Source organism: Pieris rapae, chromosome 2 (assembly GCF_905147795.1).
Source record: "Pieris rapae chromosome 2, ilPieRapa1.1, whole genome shotgun sequence".
NCBI classification, from domain to species: Eukaryota; Metazoa; Arthropoda; class Insecta; order Lepidoptera; family Pieridae; genus Pieris; species Pieris rapae.
In genome coordinates, this window is record NC_059510.1 from 8,012,137 (window position 1) to 8,037,481 (window position 25,345).

The following is a 25,345-nucleotide window of genomic DNA, read 5'->3' on the forward strand; positions in this document are numbered from 1 at the left end:
AATAACGAAGCAACGTCGTAATATACAAGTTTTAATAAACACATGCCTGCAGGCAATTTAAATACATTTAATACGAAGTAAAGCCTTGAAATTAACAACCACAATAAACCCATTCTTACGCAGCCATTTAGATTACTAAGCAACAAGTAATTTCTTTTTTTCCTATTTCAGCAACATTTCTAAACATACCATTGTCTAAATGTTTTCATTGAATGAAGTTTTCTAACGAAGAATGCCGGGGGCACGCGTAGTTAATAGCCTGGGTAGGAATTTTAGAAACAAAAGAGGAAAAAAATGGAAGAATGCAAAAAAATTGTTTTACCTCAAACAAAACACACGTGAAAATAGACAAAAGATTTGCTCAGAACTGTACGGCATTGTTTGGTGGTTAGTAACTTGTCATTATAATCTCAGAGGACATATGTGTTTATTGTATGAGGTTGAAAATCTCCAACCTGACAGCAATGATAAATCACACAGAACTTAAAATACGGCACCAATATTTGAAACAATATTTCGTTTATTCCATACTGGTTTGAACCGTCTTACGTTAGGAAGGCTTTGGGTACAAACAAACCACCAAAATTATAATTTTAACAATACTAAAACGAAGATGTAAGATAACACAGAACAAAAAGAAACTAAGTCCTAAATGCCTCAGTCTTTCTGTTAACTATGCCAAAAAAATAATTTAATAGCTCGCTACACTTGAAGTCGATAGGAATGTTTTTTTTTCAATCGTCTATTTTATTACGGTATAAGTGTGGTGCTAAGTACACAGTAATAGTTCTACTGAATGCAAAAAAGCGGGTATATTGAAGTTTTTATTGCAAGTATAATTGTATATATTCCATTGTATCTTGAACTTAGCTAACTCACATTATTAAGAAGCTTGTGAATATAGTACCTTTACCTACGATTAACAACTCCTGTCTTCAAACCTAAGTAATAACTTAACTTAGGTTTTCAAAAGTAAAAACTCAAATTTATAAACAAAATTGTAAACGCACAAAATATTGTCTATCACCTAATATTAATAAATTTTAACTCTAATTTATAAACAAAATTAAGCGCGAAAATATCTTGAAAGCATGATGAAAACATTTATTGTAACCTTTTTCGTCTAACATGAGAGATTAGTATTCTATGATTTCGGTAAGTTAAAATATTAAAGATTGAAATTAAATAGTTTTAATATAGCAAAAAGACTGAGCATAAATGACGAACATATATAGAACCTGATCCTACTGATCCTAAGTCACTTAGTGTTAATTAAATTATTCGAAATTAAAATTGGCCATAACAAATTTAATTGCCGTCATTTATCATTATGATTCAGAATTCTTAGATTTTAAACTTTATTATTATTTTTCAATCATTCGATGATTCAAAATGATAATTGTGCCCTTGGCCTTTTGTTCTCGTGTTAAATCATTATTAACGATTATATCATCAAACGAACAATGGCTAACTATTGTTTAGTTAAATTCGCGCAATTTGATATAAGCAGAGCAGCGATGGCCTGCTGGCATCAGAGACGCATGATATGAGAGCATCTCTGAGGTTGAAGGTTTCTGAATACCAATCCTCCTGTCAATGTGAACTTTTTGCACACATTGTTGGAAAACATCTTATTAGAAAAAAAACATATATTCACGATTCAGAAATCTTAGGCTTTCGGAGGAAGATGTCGGAGCGACTTTTTTTTAAGTAATATAAAACGTCACATTGGCTTTTGATTATATACCGAAACCGTAGAATATTACACATTAAAGAGTAATAAAAAATCAGTGTGAGATAAAAATAAAATAATTACAGTTTGCAGTATTATAAAACAAAAATAATATGTAAAATTAGATCGGCAACCAATTGATTGTGTCAGGGCTTTGTGATTGTCCTATGGATCAGGACCAGCATGTTTCTAAGCATGTCAGTGAATGTGTCAGTCATTAAATGATTTTGCTCACACACTTCTAGTAATCATTGCGGTGACGGTTTTCAGTAGTTACCCGTCCATGAGAATGCAGTTTAGAGAACAAGATATCGGAGACCTAATTTATAATTAAAGTTTAACAATTTAAACTATCAGCCTCAAGTGTGGCAAGGAGATATCTGACATTTGAGTTCCTTAGCTGTATAAATAGTTATAAGTTTTTATAGGTGTAAGTTATACTACCCTAAGTGTTTCTCAACTAATTTTAGTTCAAGTTGTATATCTTTTTCAATAAATAAAATTAAAAATGGTTCGTTGCTCGAACCTAAGGGAGCAGTGATCTTACTTTTAAACACTTGAAAGTTTGTATCTCCTTGGGAAAAGCTGGAAAGCTTACAGTAGCTCCCAAAACAATGCCTTGTAAACCTAATTGTGAAGGATTTAGAATATGTTTAAACTTTGTTTTATGTAAACAATTTTCAGCTTATTTAGAATGAAGAAGAATATAAATTGTATGTTACTGACAAGTTGAAAAGTAAACTTTCTTATTAATAAATTCATCAATAAGTAATTAATATTAAATTCATTTATGACAGCAGTAAACCATATTTAAATCAAACAAAAATACAATTTATACACTGTCAACTGACCCTGTTTTAAAAATGTACAGACTAAAATATATTAACTGTGTAATTGTGAATATTAATCACATAACTTAAAGTGGCAAAAAACTTTCAAGTTTTGAAAATATGTAAAAAGCTATATAAAAGCGAAGTGTGAATTTTATGATAGCATAAATAAACGATATCTAGACTTTTTAATCTTATTTATTGTGACGGCTTGTTTTACAATTTGGTCACGAACTAAGTAAAAACGCAATTATTAAAAAAACAATGAATATTTGACTATTGAGGCATCTTTATAACTGAATTTAAAAATTAACCGCATTATAGATACGTTTAAAAAATACTTAACGAACATTCTTACACCGCCATTATGATGGATTGGTATAATTTGATAATTTCCTCATTTTTTGTTTTTGGGTCTGAAAACAATAATCTTCTTCATGATCTTTTGATTCCTTCTTTTTTTTCGCCAATCATAATTTTGTTTTAATATGTTCAATTCATCATAGTTGTTGATAATCATTCTACAGTTACAAACAAAAAGTTTGGAACTAACTCTGCGATTTAAGAAGTACTTTGGTCCCCAAGAATGAGAATCTTCCAGCGCTCCGACCTGAGCCTTCTCCCGCGAATCGCTAGTTCTGAGCTGCAGCAGGGCCTCCTCTACTCTGTTGATGCAGCGGTACATAGATTAACCTACTGGTCTTCGACCTTTAGGCCGGCTTATGTAGACCTCCTTCACCGCCTGAACTTGACCCATGCGCTCAAGGTGCCTTGACAGTCTTGTATTTTCCTATAAGTTTGGCCGGGCTACCAACTCTTCTATTACATTTTTTGGACTCTCTATTAACCATCCTCCCTCCATGTCAGCCCCAGTAAGCTTCAGTTTGTGATGCACCATCAGTAATGCAACTCTTTCACGGTTAGCTTGGATACCTTGCGCACATAAAAAGATAAAGATAGCGGCCAGTCTCGGCTTCGCACGGGTGTATATTTATTTTTCAAATATTTTTGTAGATATGTTCTTTGATATTCTGTAACATTATTTTGTTCTACCATCAATCGTTTACGCAGCACATGCGATGAAAGATATTTTAAAGTTATTTTTTTACTCCTTCGAGAACATTATTGTAATTTTAGTAGGGATCCTATTAGGAATTATTTGCAATTAAATAATCAGTGATAATGTAGCATTCAAATGGTGTAAGAATTTTCAAATTCGGTCCAGTACTTATTGAGCCAATTCGTTACAAACGAGTGTATAAAAATCTTTCCTCTTCATCATATTAGTATAGTTAAGAAAAGTTCTCAAAAGTAAAAGGGGTAATTAATTCTATGTAAGAAAAAAGAAAAAACACTGATTACAGGTTTTTGTTTAATTGACAAAGTATGGTCTTCTTTGTTTACTTTTAATAAATCAGTTTTTTTAACAGTTCGCTCTTCCTTTTCCCAAGTAAATAATGAGACATTTTACGTATCGGCGGTCTCCATTGGCCGAGCCGTTTGCTTTTTTTTCCTGATCGGGTTGATATATTTTTACATATATATTTATCCAATAGATTGTATTAAAACCTCCCTCGACATTTCCGTAACATAAACTTGTTATCTATTTTAACTATCAAAATAAATATTTCAGCATTTACAATATAAGCTTTGATATATTATGATGATATTTATGAGTACGATTGTTTTGTCCACTTTATATTTTTTTATTTTATTAGTCTGCATAGGTTTAGGCAAATAATTTAGTATAAAGATTAGTTAACGTCAATATTTATCAGGAAATTGTTGAAATTATAGACAAATTAGAAATCAACACAAAAACTTAACGAGCAAAACAAAATATACAGTTATATCTTCAGTATTCCAGACTAGACTATGAATAACCTTTTCACTAATTTTGACAGGCATCACACAGACAACATTGTCTGTGGTTCAAATGAAAATAAGTTGGAAGTTTTGCTTTTTAATTTGTCATTGTTGATGATTAATCAGGGAAAAATGACATCACAATACTACTGTTTTGCTTAATAAATATTCGATCCTTAAACGGAATATACATTAGCAGTGCTTACTGGCAATATATTGTTTTTATTTAATGATGCAGGTGAGTAAATTATTTATTGATTTTATGTTTATTACATCGATAAAGTCAATAAAATGAAATATATTTTTATTACTTACATTTAAAGACAAAACATTCTAAATTCAAAAATGCCTCTCTATCTTTGTGTATTTATTGCAATGTAAAGCGTAATTAAGTTAATTACCCTATTCATTAATTATTATCAAAGCTTACTTTGTCTAGAGCGCCATCTATCGATAGAATTAATGTTATAGAAAGCTCTTTGAAAAAAAAACGTTGACGTAAGGTTTTATTGCAAACTTAAGCTTTGTACACATATTTGCTCTCGAATCTTCAGTAAACCTCCCGGGGATCGATGTGTAGCAGCCGTTCAGTTTGTACGCGGTATTTTATAATTGCACCCAAAGTAAATAAGGGTTCATTATAAAATATTGAAGCATTCTTATAATTAATAACGACAGTGCATCCGTATCAACATTTCTAATCATTGTCTGGCCATAATTACAGTTTATTGTAAAACCCTTACAATTGCAATTATGTAGGTACCTTGTCTAAACCAAGAAGAAGAACAACCAGCCGGGTTGACCCTCGCGATTTCATACAAATCAGTGATCCGAACGCGATCGCTCGTATCGAGGGGGCTGTCGCAGCTCCGGGTACGTTGGTCGGTAGCTAACCATAGTTTCAATTTTCAAAACAATGCCTTATCCATTTGCTGCGATTCCACGTCAAAGTAGAGAGTTGTATTTTGATTAATACGCGGGAAAGAGATGGGGTGCATTTGATTTTTGTTCTGTTTTATTTTGAACCGTGTAGTTTAGGTATAAAGTTGACTTTCGCGAGCGCTAGTTCTGAAATAGTAAGCGTAGGCGTACAGTATAAAAGTAGGCAGTGGTCGGACAGAGAATTGAGTAGAGTGGATATTGTATAATTGTTCTTTTTTGAGTCGAGTGCCGCTTTGTGTTTGTGATAATTTTTAACTGCGCTGTTATAAATTTCCTCATTTACGTATAACATGCGTTAATTTTATTACTAAACGATAATGACTCTGTTTCATGTACGCACATTACTTTTACAGTGCTATTTCGGTATTCACTACTTTTTTCAATAGTTTTAATACAACTCTTGTTTAGTTCTCAAATTTGTTGGATGCGTTCACTATTATGAAAAGTATTGTAAATTTAAAAAAACAATCGAAGACTACATAAAAAAATATCTTTATCGCTAGGTTTAGTTTTATCGTTTTATTAAGGGAATGTATTGTGTAATTACACAGCAGGACTACCTCAACCGTAAAATTAATTCAGTTCTCTTCATTTTTGTGATCTTAAATTTTCGTGTTATAACACCATCGCATGCTATAATGATTTACTGGTGTAATTGTATGTTTTATAGCTTCGAATTAAAATTTTAATTGTACAAAAAGTGGATTTATCGCGTTTATAAAATCATACAAAAGTCTAATTGGTATAAATTAAGATGTACCTATATCTGCGCAATTATATTTCCGTAAGCTCTCGTCGGGTAAATGATGCGAAAAAAAGTATAATAAATTAATTAACAGATTGAGCGACTCCTGTGCACTTAATATCCGATCGGTTAAACAGCATAGGCCGGACAGAAAAGCCTACAGGGGCGGTCCGCTAGGGGTGGAAACCGAGGAAAATTCACGTGTCAGACCCTCCCCTCGGCCGTACACGTGCGGCCAAATAGCCTCAGTGTACGCACGCCTTTACTAATCATTACCGCTCGTAAAAAAGAAAAATGAGCGCGCGCTTTTGACATTTCGGACTTTTTCGAAAAGAGAACGTCTAAGTGTGTTTTTTTAATTTAAATGGCGCGCTTTCGTGTTTAAGTGCCGGAAATGTTATAATGAAAACAAAGTCGGTACATTGAGTGTGTTTTGTTTTTCTTAGTTTTTTTAGTGTGAAATGGATGGGAACAGAACATGAGGCGATTTCATGGTTAGTTTCATCTAATCTTCGATAGTTATACCAATTGTCAAAATGAAATTTATTTTTTCTGATAATGATTTGTATGTGATAATAATGAAAATAACTCACTATTTAATAATTAGTATTAATATCATCCTAAAAAGGATTAACAGTTGAAAAAATAAATAGTCCGATTAAAAACCGACTCAGATAAATTAAATGAAATAGATATAGTATAGATTGATGTTAAGTCGAATAAGTATATAAAAGGACACGCTTCTAATACTAATAATATTTATTCACCAAGTCTGTTAAATAAATTTTTGTCTATTTTTTTGTTAAATTTTAATGGTTTTTTAATAATATTTATGCATATTAGAAAATGAAGTTAGAAAAACATGAATATTATTTCCATTTAAGTGTTATTTATTTAGATCGTCATACTAGACAATCTATTATTTAATATTCAAGGTTGAACTGGCTTAGCTCAATGCTATTCACAAATTAAACAAGTCCATGTTTCTGTCAATAAATATTTTATTATTACCAATTATTTAAGTAATTTCCAAGCTAAAACCAAATTTCCAATTTTGGAAATTATTAATTTATTTTATTTAAGTATTGGTACAGCTAATCACTAAATAATATTCAAACAATTACATTACACACAAAAGCCAAAACGGAATACACATTGAAACAGAAACATAAAGCACAGTTCTAAGATTGATTGATTCATATATTTAATATGAAGGAACAAACAAAACCATTATTAGTAAAGTACCCGAGTTTTTTTTAAATCTTTTTTATGAATTTTTTAGTCACATTAAATATATCGCTATTTTTGCTATATTTGCTGGTAATTTTTGTTGTAATCTGTAGGTATACGATACATAACCGAGTTTCGTAAATAGTTGGTCTTAGATGGTAGCTCGATTTAGTGAGGGATTTCTTAAGAAAGTCTGCAAATAAATAAAATCCTAATGTCAAGTCTTGACCTGTTTTAAGGCCAAGAGGCCAGAAGGATTTCCTGTCTTCCTGTAAAAGAAAAAACTTGGCGATTAAAAAGAGTGGCGGAGCTCTTCTCTTCCGCTCTACGCCCTTGACTTGAGAACTGTCAGTTAATTTAAAATTAGAAGCATTTAATGTATATATATCTTTTTTTAACGTTCATTAGTGTACAATATGATACCTACATAATTAAATGTTTTTGAATTTTGTCAAACAACGACTAAATACTTTCTTATCTATAGACAAGAACAATACCACAGATTAACATTTTTATATGTTCCCTAACATATAAAAATAGTCCCTATTTATATTATTGAATAACATATATAAGCAGTTGATGTTGGCTAGCGTGGGAGCATCTGATCGCATCGTAGGTTCGATTCACGGCTGTGCACGAATAAACTTTTCTAGGTGCACATTTAGCAATTTCTCAATCGGTGTAGGAAAACAACAAGGAAACCGACTAGACTTGTCTGAAAGTTGACGGGGTGTCAGGCACAGGAGGCAAACTATTTACTTGTCTACAAGATTGACAAATGATCATGAAACATTCAGAAATCTGAGGCTCAGCCACAAAAAATGTTGTCGCGCCACTGATTTTTTTTCATTTAAATATCGCCTATATCTATCAATCATACAAAACGTACTGATTCTTATTTTATATTCTTTGGAAATTGATATTTAATTAAAATAATTATTAGTATATAAATTACAATTTAAAAAGTTTTTATGAATTAGGAATAAAAAATATTTCTCAACTATATTACTGAATGTCTCAATAAGAATTTAAATCGAGCTATGTCTCATATATATATACTATATATGTAATATGAAATGACATGGATGTCAGTCAAAAACAAAATGGATTAATACAATTATCATTACTAGAAACTGGTATCACTGTATTTTTAAATAGATGTGTTGCTTTTATACGATTCTAAATACTGGCTGTGAAATCATATTTGATCAACTAAAACCACTGAACATTTCAAATGCATTCTTACATTAAGTACCCACGAGGAAATAATAATTGTTTCATTTGTCAAAGTATAGTTTCTTGTTTATCTATGATTTATTTATAATCTTTTTAGTTAAGGCTCATATTTAAAATCTTGTAATTTATACTTACAAAATGCAGTCTCAGCAGGTTTCATTATTTATCTAACAAATAGGGGTCTAGAACCGGTTAAATAGAAAAAAGTAGAATCATAGATTATACAATACGTAATGCACCATCTGCTTAGAATAGCGCTACACGGCAGCTGTTTGAACTCCATTATTTGAACTTGGAACGTAAAAAAACTGGCCACACATAATTTACCGCTCGCCAAATGGTGGGGTTCACATTCTAATTCTAAACTCGCGGCCTCGACCAATGACGGTCGAGGACGAGTCAAAATGGCGGTCGTGAGAACCGGTTAATGGGTTTGAATTTAGAATAGTATTTTTATTAATGCGTTCGTAACGTCAAGGCACAATTGCCCTTTTTTCTAACCGTCGAATATCCTGCTACATATAATTTACGTATCTAACTATTGATTGGTCCGGTGCTAACGCTAATTACACTATTCAGGTTTATTTTTCCGTTAGACTACACGGCAATTCTTGAATAACTGATGAAATACCTGAACTAAAAGTCTAGTTGCTTTTGAGTCACTCATAAATTATTTCTTATAATTGTTAGTATTAAATAAAATAGTTTTGCTTCGTAAAATATAATAATAAAATATTCACGTCATATTTCCTTGTAAGGGCAAACAATAATTTCGTAATAAGCGGAAAATCATCTTAAATCATGACAGGAAAATTAGATCTAACGCAATCATTTTAAAAACATCCGTGAGAATGGAATTTAATGTAATAAATCTTACAAGATACGCAATTAAATGTTTGTTTTGGATAACTATTCCATATTAATATTTAATGAATTTATCTCCATAATAAATTTACACATCGTTCTACAAATATATAAATTTATAATATGTACAAACCAATGTTTCGCTGAAATTTCTCCTAAGCCTGTCTAAATTGCATTTTAAACGAATATATAATATATTTTATTGAAAACGAATTATATGTAAGTAAATAAAAGGGAAAATTTTGAATGATGAAACCAAATTTTATTTAATAATGCGTGCGGGTACATTTCACCTTTTGCTTTCAATTAGTACATGTTGTCGCTACTATGATCCATGGAAATAATCATTTCTATAATAAATATAATCATAATTTGACAAATATAAAATATTTGGATAATATTAAGAATTCAGCGTAATCACTAATGTTATTTTTATCTCATTTAAATAGACTTGCTATTATAACATTTTATTCTGTTTTGTATAGTGCCTGATATAACTTTTTAAAAATTATAATATAGTACGTGATTAGCCTACTGTGACTGACACAATGTCGATTTTAGAGCCAAAATCATGCTCACAGAGTTCATGACACCTAAGTAAGAACCTCAGTGTTAATATTGATTAAAGAGAAATTTAAAATGTTAAGGTCGGAACATGACCTAAAATATATAAATTGGTAATTATCGTATTGTTTATTCAAAGTCTTTGAAAGTTACTTAATCTATACAAAATATCTAATCATTAAAAATAGAGTCGTGTTTTTAAATTTGGACCGATAATTTTATACATATTGAACAAAGCAAAACAAATGCCACTTATATAAACCGTTCCTTACATTAGAAGGTACCCTTTGCAGATAGAAATTTATGTGTTCCATACAAGTTTCTTAATACCGGAGTTTAGTCAATAGTCCAATTCGCTAGCTTTAGCATACATCACATCGATTCCGTTTCTCGCTAAAACGTAAAAATATCGGTTTTTAGTATTACCGATTTTCCTATTAATTAAGCTCTAAATGAACGCTCGAATGGAACGTTATAAAATAATTAACACAATAGGAAAATAAATACGCCAAACTATAATTAAATATAATTTGCATTTACGTCAATCTAATTATATTGCATTATTTTTAATCGAATTTTCGCCTTTTGTATTAATGATTTGGTTTTTATTAAGGTTAATTTAATAATTAAATCTATTAAATACAATTGGTAATAATTGTTTTAAGTCATTAAACAATGGAATTTAATTAGAAGTAGGTTCTTGTGATGGGTAATATTAATTTCTTTGTTTTTGGCTCCAAATGTTTGCAATTTTTTTCTTCTTACAACTTCGCAGAGCCACAAAATCCTTAAAGCCACAAAATCCTTAAAGCCACAAAATCCGCTTTAAAGAGTCCAAAATTAATGGGAAATGCTTCAATATTGCAATGTTAAAAAAACACATGTAACAAACTATCCAATTGTTTTTATATATAATATAACAAATATGCTTCTTTCGAACTTCATACTTATGAGACACATCAGTAACTTTAAATATTAGCTTAGGTAAGGTTAATAAGTATTTTATGCCTTCTAGATTGTAGAAGTTACAAAACTTAAATGACGTTGTGGTTTATGACATTTTATTTTGAATTATTGTATGTAAAAGGAGGATAAAACTTGCTGAGTTTCTTGCCCGTTCTTCTCAGAACAAGACCTCCTGGTAGTCTTGCGAACGGATGGCGTAGTTTTGCTCTTTCGCGAATTTTGTAAACGTTTTTGACATTCATAAGCATGCCTTAAGTCGCATCTAAACTGAATAAATAAATTTTGATTTTGATTTTGATTACGCAAAATATTAAAAGTTATTTGTCAAGAGTGTGACAAATACATATGTATAATCTATGTTCTCTCTTCCAGAGTCCCGAATCGGAATCGGATAGCAGTTCCTTGTCGGGAGCAAAAAGTCCCGCTGGCGGGCCACTACTGCTGCAGCAATTGCTGCAGTTGCAGCTGCAGGGGCAGAACCCGCAAGCGATAGCACAGGTATGCAAGTAATGTAAATATAGGGAGCGGCTCATCAAACTTAAAATTAGTTACAAAAACTTATTTATCATGCTAAACTAAAATCCCGTAGTCTCTTTCAATAGCTTAAACGTACTAGCTGAAAATAACGAAAACTGAAAGACTAAAAAGATTTCGTGTTTGAAATGACGGTAGTTTTGTTGTTTTGTCTAAATATTGATAAACCACGTGGTACAATAACGAACGTATTTACTACACTATTAATGCATTTAGAATTTGACAAATAAAAATAATTAGATTATTGTATGTTTTTAGTTATAGTCTATGAAATTTAATCTATACAAAATATCTAATCTTTAAAAATAGGTCGCATTTTTAAATTTGGATCGATAATTTTTATACATAGATATTTAACAAGCAAAACTAATGCCTCATATAAACCGCTCCTTACGTAGAAGGTGTCCTTTGAAGTTGTGCTTAATATCGTTATTTAAAATTGATAGAATTTTATATATGTTCGATTCAATTTTCTAAATACATAGTATGTTATCTACTGACAGAACGCTATCAACATTCACAATAGATATTCACTTATTTTTAATGGTTGTTACCATAATCTGTGGCCCCTTGAATCCTTTGACGTCTAAGACCCCTTTGACCTAGATAAGACCATGCTTTTTATATCCCCCATGCGCCATAAGTTTTCTAAGGTGCGTTTACCTTCGTTTTAATTATTATGGTCTTTTGAAGGGAGGACTAACATTCTATTATGATTGCTATCGGGAATTGTGGGGGGTTTATATTTTTATGTTTGAATATGGAATACTGGTTCAGATCAATATTTTATTTATTTATTTAGTCTACAACATCATACATATTACTCTATCTAATATGTACGACAATATATGTAAACATAAGTTTTGCTAAAAATAGGATAAAATTCTTTACAACAATAAATTTCCGCGTTTAATTTTTGGAGCATTATTCTTGTTATTAAATTTTTATAAAAGAACGAAGTGCCATCAATGAATTTTTCATTGACATGGATTGATTCATGATAAATAAAAATTTATCGGGACGATTATGAGTCATTTTAGTATTACTAACTTAGATAAATGAAGTTGATCAGTTTTACGGTATACCCAAATCTGTGGGCATTTTTTATATAAAAAAGGGTAAGTGATGCCACCCATGGACTGGTCACGTCACACGAAGACTCGCGGATAAATCCAGCCACATAGATCATAAAGTATATTTATGGTTTAATGTAAGGGTATATCTATCAGGCTTACACGGAGATGTGTGTGCAGTTCCAACAGATGATTGCTGCGTTGGCTGCCCTCGGCTCGGGGCTGGTTCCGCCGGCGCTGCCGCAGGCCTGGATGATGCAGAGGCTTCCGAGACCGCCGCTCGATAGGTAAGTTTTTGTATTTGGATAATCTCTTAGAGTATATATGCCTTTAGAAAAAAATTACTCCTGTATTTTAAAAAATGTCAATATTATTATAAATTTTAACAAAATACGGGTTTTTCGTCGGGATTGCCTTTGACATAGGCCTCCGCTAGTGCCTTCTTATTATTGTTCTGTTTCAAAATAACCATCGCTGTCCCTTTGACAAATCACCTTCCCAATTGTAAAATCTTCTTGATTTCCATTTTTCATTGTACCTTTGTGTAGATCATACTTTGGTGTTGTATACAAATGAAAACCGATAATAGTATTCACTGTCTTTATTGTCGACACTGTCTTAAATGGCGGCTTAAGCATAACTGACCTAATCCACGTGACATATGGAATAACGAAATTACTATATAGGCATATTAACACCTCTAGATACACCCCTTTAAAAGAAAAGAAATAAATAGGTACGTTTAAACACAAAAAACTTACTACTGAAAATCTATGACAAAGTTGTAGATGTTATAAATATAAACGTAGTTACAAATGAATAGGTACCATTTTTTAGGCAAATGTTATTAAAAAAACTGCATGTTCGTAGGTTTTTCTATTCGAAACACTCACACGGAGAGTTGTTTTCCCGAAATGTTTTCGCAAAAGGTTCTAGTGAAACTGTGCAAAAAGGTTTTATAATTATTGTATTACCATAGCATTTAATCAGTAACACCATGAATATTTAAATCCATTATCCAAATAAATTAAAGAATTAATAAATACAAGCGTGACCTACTTAGATTCACTATAAAATATCAATATTTTAAAAATTATGAAGCCAGGCCACAGTAATCTTAAATCTTAATGAATGACGTATGACCTAATTTCTTTGATGCGGTTGCATTTAAAAATTTAAGCTGTTTTAATAGTGTTAAAGCTGACTTATCTAAAACGTTTAAAGGCGTTTTATTCAGCACTTTTAACTAGATGTAAATTACTCGGTGGCGTATCAAGATATCTTAATATATATATTTCTTGTGTGCGTGTGTATGTGACTGAACTCCTCCTAAACGACTGGACCGATTTAGACGAAATTTTTTGTGTGTGTTCAAGGGGATCTGGGAATGGTTTAGATTCACAATTTTGTCCGCTGGACAATGTTTTTTTAATTAATTTTCAATTTATTAGTTGTTGTTGATTTTGGAATGTTTTACATTGGATCCGACAGACGGCGCTACCATCGCAGTGTCAAATTTTAAATAATATTCGAATTTTAATCTGTCCCGAAATTTAAAAAAAGTTTTGTTATCATTGTGTTATATCGTGTGTGACCATGTGCTGGATCGTTAGATATTGTCATAACATTTGAATAATAATTTTCATCAAAATGGCTTATTAAAAATTGAAATTTTGAAATTAATGACGTGTAGACAGGACAACGTCTGTCGGATCCGCTAGTTTTTTTATAGATAAGGGCACAATTTGTTCGGAATTTCAGGGTGAATCCAAAAATGGAATTTTTATTCTATTCTATTCGTCATATATTCGTTCCCTCAAAAGAAGAAAGACAATTATTTACATACATTAATAAATAGTTGTAACTTATCATGTATGAAGTTTTGTGAAGTTTTTGTGAGAAAATAAATAAAGATTATTATTATTATTATAGCCTGTGGAATACAATTGTTGAAGTAAGATATTAGGCGAGCACAGAATATATTAACTGTTTGGTTGATGGTGCTAATTACAATATTACCAAAATAATATTTAATTCAAATCTAAATACCACTTTTATAGTTTAAATTATCAACATATCTACAGTTATAGATAGATGTTAGATAAACGATATTTTGAATAACGAATGGTTGTTTACGATGTAATATTGTGGCCCTTCTAATGGCATTGAATTGTTTAATATCAACTTGTTTCAATATAAATAATGGTAAGTCCAGAAGATCTTGTCTTAAAGACAAAATTAATACTGTATAAAGTAAACAAACATATTCGCATACTTAAAACATACTTCAATGATTCTTCTTCACAAGCAAGTAGATGATCAGCCAATGAAATTTAAATTACTATTTCACCGGAAATCGAACCACTCAGGACTCTACGCCATATACCGCACCAGGCAAACGAAAAGATTTTTGTTGTAATACAAACAAAAATTTCATTTCTTAATTTTAAAAAATTACATACATTTTCTCGTATTCTTATACTTATTTTTATTTATAAAGATTTAAAACTGGTTAGAAAAAAAAGTTGCAGTATATTTTCCTTGATTTAACGATGTGATGCAATCTTAACTCAGTTGAAATGAACTACGAATCCTTGACTAGTTACTTAATACGGAAGAGCAGGTTTTTCTTTAGTTAAACTTGATTTTAATCCGTTAATACACGTTTATCGTTAACAAGGGCAAACTAGCTTTAATCTGATTAGGTATGGTTTTTCATTATCGTTACTATTGCGTGTAATAAAATAATAATTTAAACAGCCAATCGTTAATTTAAAATCGAATAACAGATGCCACATGAAAACTATCAGTAAATCGGTTTTGATTTTTACAGAGATTTTTGTTTAGGGTTAACAATAAACTTAATGGCGACATAATAGAGACTTAAAAAGAAGGTTAAAGGTTGATAAACTCAGTTTCTGCATTATAAAAAATAAAATAAAAATACGTTAATTATGAAACATATGATAGATAGGTTTCACTTATTCTACGTCATTAAATTTGAACATGTAGGCATCCCTACTGATCGGCAAAGACAGAGGATCTACTCCGAGAGAAAATGCCGGCAAAAAAACTCTCGATACTCTTTTGAAAAAGCAAATCATCAAGCAACACTTATTTTTAAACAAATATAGCAAATTAATTAGAAGCAGCCTGCCCAGCGAGTCCTATAGATCGGTTGTGCGTAAAATTCTGGCTAACAAAGCCAGCTTAGCTCCTTCCAGAAGTGCAGAAGACTTCACTGAGCGACTTCACTTCTCCGATGATTTAGGTTTTAGGTAGGTAGGCTCAATTTCCGCAACTAGACTCGAATTTGGTCTGTTTTGCGTAAAGCCCTGGTTACTTAAGCCAGCCCAGCTCCTTCCAGAAGCACAGAAGTCTCCTGGGCAATTCACAGGCTTCACGGAGCGACCTCACTGTTCCGAGGATTTTCGTACGTTGTTTAGCCATAGCCTCGCAATCCAGGACTACGTGGATGACTGATTCCTCTGCGATGAGCCTCTTTTAGAGACATAAAATCAGTCCTTATATTTTGGCCCTACAGTAAATTGATTGCTTGCATTAGGATTCAAAATTAGGACTCTTAAACAACGACTATAGATTTTCAAGCTGTGTTAACGATATAGTTTAGGTATTTGTCAATGTCAAACAGCTTGTTTGGTTTAATATTAACGAGTGTTTATTTTGAATATTAAATAGTGTAAAATTTATTGCTGGTCGCTAAAGGTCAATCGTTACACCGACGGATTAATCGATCCTTTATTTAGATTATATAAATTTACAGTAATACAAGCATTTAGTGTCTTTTGAATGGTTTTTAAAAAATGAATTTCAACCCTTGATATTAAAGGTTCTATTTGTTTTCTTTAGTTCTTGATATCACCATTATTATTATGAGTAAGGTAGCCTTTTCTTTTTGCGTATTTACTATATCTTATAACTAGGTATTAATTTCGCATTTCGATAAGCCCATAGCCGAGATTCAAACCCCACGATTTGGATATGGATAGATATTGGTGACGCACGCATGTGTGTAGAACACAGATGAAACACTTTATTTATCCTATTTGAATGCCCATACTATCATGATTTGATCGTAAGGAATTTTTTAATTTTTTTAGCGTCATGGTCAGCAATTAAACGTCTATCTATTGCCAGCACTTTCTATCCGGCGCCAGCTTTTATTACAGAGTACAGTTTTAAGGACTATGAGTGATTCACTGAATTGGTCCATTGTTGTTGGTGAACGGCCACGTGGTGTTCTGTTTTTTAAAACACGATCAGTTTCCCCAAGTTCACATCGTCTCTGCACAATGTATGTCCGTAAGATAATTCGTTGTCAGCATAATATGTTAGACAAACGATACAGAATACGAAATACTATCCGTATCACCACGTCCGTCGCTCCACAACTTAGAGTTTTTAAGGCAATTTGCCGTACCACCTCTATGTGGAACCAACTGCCCATTAAAGTATTAATTTCATTTCATAAAACCATTAAAGTATAAATCAATTTGACTTAGGGTTCTTCAAGAAAAGAGCGTACTAATTCTTAAAATGCCGGCTTTCACATAACTTCAGGAGAGACTGTTTCCGGTTTGCCTCCAATTACATTTATAAAAATAGATGTTGACAACTATGTTGATGTAAAGCTATGACATATGCCAGTTATGTAACGATATGTTTTCATATATCGGTTGTATGCAGATTCGTTGCTAACTCGTCAATATTACTAAAAGTTGTGTCTATATATGTGATCATGGCGTTACGACATTTTATGATCCGGGGCTGAGATTCAATCAAGGTTTTGGGGACTAAGGCACGCCAGTTTTCTCAGAATGTTACTTTCACAAGCAAACTTTAAATTGTCATATAGGAACCCCATTGATGCACAGCAGGAAATAGAACCTACGAGCTCCGAGATGAGAGTAGCATACTGACATCACTAAGCCAACACTGCTTTTATCATAGTATCTACCGTCATTATTTTATGACCAAAAGTAATCTCCTAAAAGTCCATAAAAGTGGTGTAAAAATGACATTTGGGAGAACGGATACCGATACCGGATCGTTAACGGTTTATGACTCTACTTTTGATATAATTGGATTGTTGGCAACTCGAATGTAACGAGCAAAACGAATATTTCAAAATTATAATTATTCAGTTTCAATTTATATTCGATTTTTATTGAGTCGAGACATTAGTCGGGTAAAATGTAAAATAAAATATGATTAAATCTGGTTTTTGGCTCAACTTGTTTGCACTCAAATAACGTACTTGTTACAAGGTGGACATTTAGAAACCTATAAAACAATATTATAGAATAGAAAACATGAGAACTTAAGAAAGCACAGCCAGATACCAGACCCATGGAAATATGTCACAATCACAACGACTGGCGCACAAATTAAATATCTTTTCGATAGCAGTATTTAAAAATATTCATAAACTAATAATATCCATAAAGATATACTTCTGAAATAAAACAACTCAGTATTTTTAATTATCAGCTCTGATCAACCATTTGCCGCAAAAATATCAAAATTATAACATTGCAAGGTATCGTGTCGTTTTTCTTTATATAATAAACAGTTTTACATTTTTACTGTTTAATAAAATGTTTAGGATTTTAGAACAAAATGAACTCAGTCACATTACGTAAACATTAAGTCGACAATTCGAATAAATTAACAAAGAATCAATTTGAGACGGAGCTCTCCAAGGTTGAATATTTAGTCCCATTTGTTATGTAAATGATAAAAGGTATTGTCTACCTTGCAACTGTGCCACTAATTATAATAACACTGATTTTAACTTAACCGTATCTTTTGGTTCATATAAGGGAATACCAGCGTTATATAAAGATTTATTGAATACAGACAATGATAATACTAAACTTCAGGAAATAGCATATATCTTAGTTATTTATTTACTGGCCAATGTATATTACAAAGTAGAAGACCAGCCAGTCTCCGCTGCACGGCTTTTAGATTTAGTTCAGCCAGTAATTCAAGAGGAAGATCTTTAAGTATGAAACAATGTCGCCTTCTGCTACCTGTAGTCTTGAACTAAATTTCTAGTGCGAACTGAAAAATATTCGGCAAAATTTTGACATACCGGATGGTTTTAGTTGTTTCATGACAGATCAAAAAGACTTTCTAGGAATGGCTCAGTGAGAAGAAAATAGAAAGGACGGCCACCAACCAGATGGGAAGATGTAATAAAATATTTAGCGGGGAAAGGTTGGAAAATAGTAGCAAAAATCAGTGATTCTTGATAGAATTTAGAGTAGTCTTCACACTTCTAACTCATATCAATGATCAAATCATCATCAATGGCTATACAAACCCCTGTGGGGCTTCTCATATAATAACAAATTTAATAGAGTCTCTCTATTATCTCTATTATCTCTATTATCTATTAATTTAATAGAGATTCTGAATCTTAGTCCTAAGATTACCTACGCAACGAATGTAATATGTTTTATTAATACACAAATAGATTCAAAAGGATGGTTTATATGTATAGTACTATAACAGTAAATGAGTAAATAAAACACGTTTTTCTCCTTCCATGCGAAAGTAGCGCGGAATAACCAGTAATCTGTAAGTCATAGTTTTTGGTGTGAAGTAAAATGCTATTAGAAAAATTCACAAAGACATATTTTTACTCTATCGTTAAATATACTCACTTCAAAGCTATATCGATTAAAACGATAATTAAATCTTTTTGATGATCACAACAGTTTTAGGTCCTGTTGTCGGTTCTTGAATAATATTTTGTCGTTGGCGTATAAATGCTTGAATGCCTTAAGAAAGCATCGAAATGAGCACATGTGAATCGATTCCGTCGGATGTGTGACAATCTCAGCCGGTTTCGGATAAATATCGACGATCCTATTCATTCCTCACAATACGCGTCTTAAGCTTCCTGGTGGAACGTATACCAAAAGCTGTGAAGCGATAACAGATACATGTATTGGAGAACTTTCAAAATAAAAATATTCTTAGAAATATATTGACACTAACAAAGTAAAAAATAAAAAAAGTATGGTTTAAATAAGGTTCACTTATACAGTTAGTTAGCGAAATTCCTATCATCAAGATAAGCAACTCAAGAAAGCTAGAAATAAGTGAATAATTATCCTTTGAGACGGGCTTTCGGCATATTTAACAGGTTTAAGTTTTAATCAAGTAACTGCGATCAGTAACTAGTTTACAAAAAACTGCATTTTGTGCACTTGTATTCTACTTTTCACCGTTTGCTAAATTCATAATGTCAACGTAACCTAAATACAAACAAAAGAGGCCTACGTCAGCTGAACATCGAATAATTTCAATATTCCTCAAGAAACATCAGAACTATTGACAACAACACCGCTTTGTTGCCACACACTCAATGCAGCATTCAACGTTTCAGGTCTATTGTGTACCAGAGTTGTATCAGTTTTGATTAGTTCTATTTTTGAATATTTCGTATTGATACGTTCGACCGCGATGGATGGTGAAAATGAAATGGGGTTTTTTGCTTTTTTTTGTGGTTCTACCCTTTATTTACAATACTTATTTACTTGCAAAAATAACAAAGGCTGTGGCCGTGGGCGATACTTATCGTGAAATGGGCCTCCCGCCCATTTGCTGTTAAAAAAGACGTTGCCTAATTTATAAATATAATTTTTAATTATAGTCATAATAAAAAATATGTGCTTTTAATCGTTTTAAGCTTAAATTTAAATATAAGCTAAGTAATTATTCAAAAATCAACTCTTTATAAAAACCGAAAAATATATAAATAACCTATTTCCCTAGTTACCGTTATACCTAACCTAGAATGTTATTAATTAAATTAATCTATAGGATGTCGTGATCATTTTAGCAGGAAAATATTCAGTGTAAATTAATTAAGTTTTTAGATTATTTATGCATAAACGTGCTAAGTGTAAAACGATATAATTAAAGTTTTTGCGACACAATGTTTTGTGTAGCTATAACCGACTTTAACATTGTAGGAAGTTATCAATTCGACGAGAAATTTAATCAGTAAACAAAGTTTATGGAAAACTAATATTCCTGCTCTTTTTTATTTATACTAGCATCTTCATAAAATACAGTTTCTATATACATATGTATATAAACCGTTTCAGCAGTGTTGGCCTAGTGGCTTCAGCGTGCGACTCTCATACCTGAGGTCGTAGGTTCGATCCTGGACTGTGCACCAATGGAGTTTCTTTCTATGTGCGTATTTAACATTTGCTCGAACGGTGAAGGAAAACATCGTTAGGAAACCGATATGTATTAGACCCAAAAAGTCGATGACGTGTGTCAGGCACTGGAGGCTGATAACCTACTTGCCTATTAGATTAAAAATGATCATGAAACAGATTCAAAAATCTGAGGCTAAGACCTAAAGAGATTGTAGCGCCACTGATTTATTTTTAAACCGTTTAATTAACTAATAAAACACGTAGTCAATAATCATCAAAATCTCCGTGTCACGATATTCGATATCTAGAGAATATTATTTCGGTTTGACTAAATATCGCATAAAAAAAAGTATGAAGTGAGACCACGCATAGGTCAGTGATTCTAACTTCGTCTCAAGACACCATGAGTTGGTTTATGTGGAATCCTCATTATGTGCGATAGTCGTTGGCGTACAAAAATCGTTAGAGCCAACCGATACCTAAAAGCCAGTTAAAACATCGGTAAAGCAAATGAAATAGTAATAATGTTTTCTATTAATTGTGATGAGAGGTGAGGTTCCTTATAGATAAATAATCGTTTCTCAAGAGATATTAGAAAGTCGGAAATTTTTAATTCTTAACCTTACGATGCTTGCGTTTTTCATTTATGGGAAATTGGCTACTAATTGGGCTTTGGGGCTCTTGAAATATTATACTTCAATTAATTTGAATTTTAAACATTTTATAAACTTATACTTAAGAGAATATAACGATGAAATCAGTAATATTTTTTGATTGCGATATTAAGTACGAACTTTTAACAAATTTTCATGGAAGGAATTAAATGCTTGGTGCTAAGAATTTCAGTGAAAGATGTTGTGTTTGAGTTTCATAAAATATTTGGTATGTCATTTGACATAATAAGTGTTACTTACATGCTTATACGAAAATTAATTTATAGAATTCAAAGACGTACTTTGATGTGATAATATTACGTTCTAGGCTAGACGCAGAGAAGGTGGGTGCAGGAAGCGCCTCTCCCACCATAGCGGAGCAACCCCTGGACTTAAGCGCCAAGTCTACTTCCAGCACCAGCGGCACACCACCGCCGGAAAACAAAGGACAGGATAATGCGAGGTAAGCCTAGCCTAGGTATATATTTATTTATTCACACTTCGTTGCTAGAAAGAAACACAAATAACACAATATATATAAATTACAAGGGATGCAACGGGCGGCCTTATCGCTAACAAGCGATCTCTTCCAGGCAACCCTAGTAAGAAAAGAAAACAATAAATAAAAAAATGATGAGTGCAAGAAGTGAATAACCAGAAGTTATATAAAAAACAAAATGTATTTATATTAATCTATAGAACCTTAATCTAGAGAAAAAAAAATCAAAAAGTAAAAATTGCACATGAATCATGATAATCCAATTCAAGATCGGTCTCACGTCAGTTAGTACGCAAGTTAGGGATATGACGTGGACAGGTAATGTTTATACAGCAGAGATTTAAAGGAAGATAGAGAAGGAGCTAAGCGAATAGTGACGGGAAGTGAATTCCATGAAAGGAGGAGTTATGAGATGGGATTTCAAGGATATAGTTTTCGGAAGAGCGTAATCTATAGTTATGTGAACCCAAAAATTTATATAGCCTTCCATTGTGGCTTAAAATCATTATGTATAATTTATTATATCAAGCTTTTAAGTATCAAGTATTTAATACGTTAAATGGACTAACTAGCCTCGGACAGGAAATCTTAACGTAGCTAGTCTTTCTCTATTAACTATACATTCTTTTTTATTATGTATAAGTTTTTCTTGATCATCGTTATGTAATATGGCAATGTTACGGCGAAATAAAATAATGAAGCAATTTGAATCACTTAACCTAAAACTATCAAGTGTGATAGTTATCTGTATTAAAGGCGCGGTCACGACTCGAGTGGTTATAGTCGATCAAACGGTATATTTTTAAGATCGATTTTCTTTGACACCTAACGAGAGTGCTTGAATTATCTTGATATCGAATATCGTATGTGAGCTAACTTTTTTAACATCAAAGTGTCCTTGTATATGTCTAAGAATTCGCTTAGAAGCCTATGGCTCGTATATATCGTCTAACTTATGTCTAGTTGCAGAACCTTTAAAAGCAATTTTGCTGCATGAAATTCAAGACACTGTCAACCCTAAAGAATGTGAATGTGAACCAGGACTGATGATTGATAGATTTTTTGCCGTAGTCGTTACGTATCCCAGGTTTGGAAGACATAATTTTTTACTTAAAAGGCTTCCCACATCTTTTACATTGTAATACATATGTACCTACTTATAACGAATTAACATATTTTTTTATACATCGTTCAAACGTTCAATACCAGGCTGTGCTTACTTTATAATTTGTAAACAATTTTCACATCTCCCAAAGCAGGTCAACTAAAAGCAAAAGTACAAAAACTAGTACTAACAGCACCCACATAATCAATTTACTATAAACCTTGAATGTTGGAAATAAAATTAGGAGATCGACAGAACGATAGCATTTGCATTAAGGTCATACTTAATGTAATCCATTTAACTTGAATAGGTGTTAAAATATTCGAATGCCTAGGGAAATATAGCAATTTGTTTTTCAAAATGGTTGCAATTATCAACTGTTATTCATTATTAATAAATAAATTTATGGCGCTACAAACTTTTCAAGTCTGGCCTTCAGATCTCTGTATCTGTTTCATGATCGTGTCAATCTACTAGGCAAGTTGGTGATCAGCTTTCTGTGCCTGACACACGCCGTTGAATTTTTGTCTAAACTGTTCTCATTTACTATGAATATAATGTAAACCTACTAACACTTAGATTTAAGTTATTAAGTTGTAATTACCAACATAGATATGGAACCTTGTTTTCCGAAATAAACAATAAATTTAAAAAAATTAACGCTTGTGTATCGAATGTTAAATGCCCGCATAGTAAGAAAGTCCATTGGTGCACAACAGGGGTTCGAACCTCTGACCTTTAAAATGAGAGTCGGACGCTGAAGCCACCAAATATTCAACTCTCAAACTAGGGTTTTATTCCCGCGTAAGTTAAATTATGTAAGCATGTTATACTTGTGTCTAATACAAATTGTGTACGGCTGTGAATATCTATTTTATTTTTTTATTAAGGGAAACTAAACCGATACATCTATACAGTAAAAAAAATGTCATTTTCATGGCATAAAACCTGAAGGTTGAACGCAAAACCGTTTAAGTGTTCAATTATGTGACATTTTATAAAATTATTAGAAAAAGATAAGGGAGAAATATTATTCGAATCCTTTAAGAAGATTAGACTCATTATTTTCTTTTTATAAGTATTAAAAATCAGACTTTGTACCGTGTAGACGTATCAAGTATTAATTTAAATTGTAAGGTATTTGACCTATGCTACAATGCAAGAAATAATTGAACCAACAAACTTGTCGGTGAAACGATACGAATTTGACACGGTCAACTACATTATACGCAACTCATATTGAACATTATTTACTAAGGCTTCTTATACACTGAGCCTTTTATAATTCATTTAGTAAGCGGAAGTGCTGATATGGCATTTCGGCTTCAGTTTATAAACAGAACAATACAGTGTATGATTTATATAATCTTGCATACACTGTTACAGTTTTCTATTACCTTTGACAGTTTTCTGACAATATCTATGGCATGAGCCACGTTTGTCTTTTGTTTTCTCTTCGATTGTTTACGTTTGTGTAATTGTGTAAATGTTATGAGTAGATATATAAATATATATTTCAACTGGCTGCGTCTGGTTCTTTAGTTCCCCCATCCTCACACATGTATATCTTTGTCTCCGTTACATCTCGCTCATACCTCTAGCATATGCGATGTCAGATTAAAATTGGAACGTTGACATATCACTTGTCATTTCAAACTTTCCGTTTGTTCCAATTTTGAATTAATCCCCTTTTTTGAAATCTACAGTGTAATACACTAGATCTTATTATACGTTTTTTGCCATCTTTGGCTCAGTGTGATCCAGTCTTAAATTCACCATGTCGTTTCCTATTGAAACATTGCACCCGGATCGCACAAACAATGCCCTGTGAATGTACCCATTAAACTATGAAACTGATGAGGTTCATCAACCTGCTGGACGCACGAATATTTTTAAAGGAAAATTAAAAAGTATTGCCAACGCTATGATAGAAAGAGAAAAAATAATTCAACGTCCATTCGTATCTTATCAGTAACTAATTTCATTTGTTTAATGTATATACATTTTTAGTAGGAGATGGAGTAAAGTTATGCAGGTTGAAATCGTTGATTAGTTAGCATTAATTTTCCGTTTATAATCAAATTATTATTAAGGCACTTTGTCAAAATTACAAATTTTTTTTTTTTTTTTTAAATTACTCTAATTGCCCCCTTTAAAAAGGTAGTTTCATATGGAGGATGAGCAAGAACCTCCATACTAACTCTTTTAAAATAGTCCTATTATAAATTTAATTAAATAGTAATATTTTGTATACATTGATTTGATAGTTATATATAAAGACCGATAAAATGGTGTTATAAAA

The 25,345-nt window shown here is 31.9% G+C and overlaps 1 protein-coding gene across 3 annotated transcripts in view; it reads left to right on the forward strand.

Annotated features, from left to right (window-relative positions):
* Positions 1-25,345, forward strand: part of LOC111002879 (mushroom body large-type Kenyon cell-specific protein 1) — a 145,852-nt gene that overhangs the window by 112,175 nt on the left and 8,332 nt on the right. For 2 of the 3 annotated variants that reach the window (XM_022273149.2, XM_022273151.2), the window contains 3 exons: positions 11,348-11,473; positions 12,739-12,869; positions 21,768-21,902. In XM_022273149.2, the coding sequence (XP_022128841.1) occupies positions 11,348-11,473; positions 12,739-12,869; positions 21,768-21,902 (392 nt within the window). The remainder of the gene's footprint in view (positions 1-11,347; positions 11,474-12,738; positions 12,870-21,767; positions 21,903-25,345) is intronic. The other variant, XM_022273150.2, reaches the window with a different exon arrangement.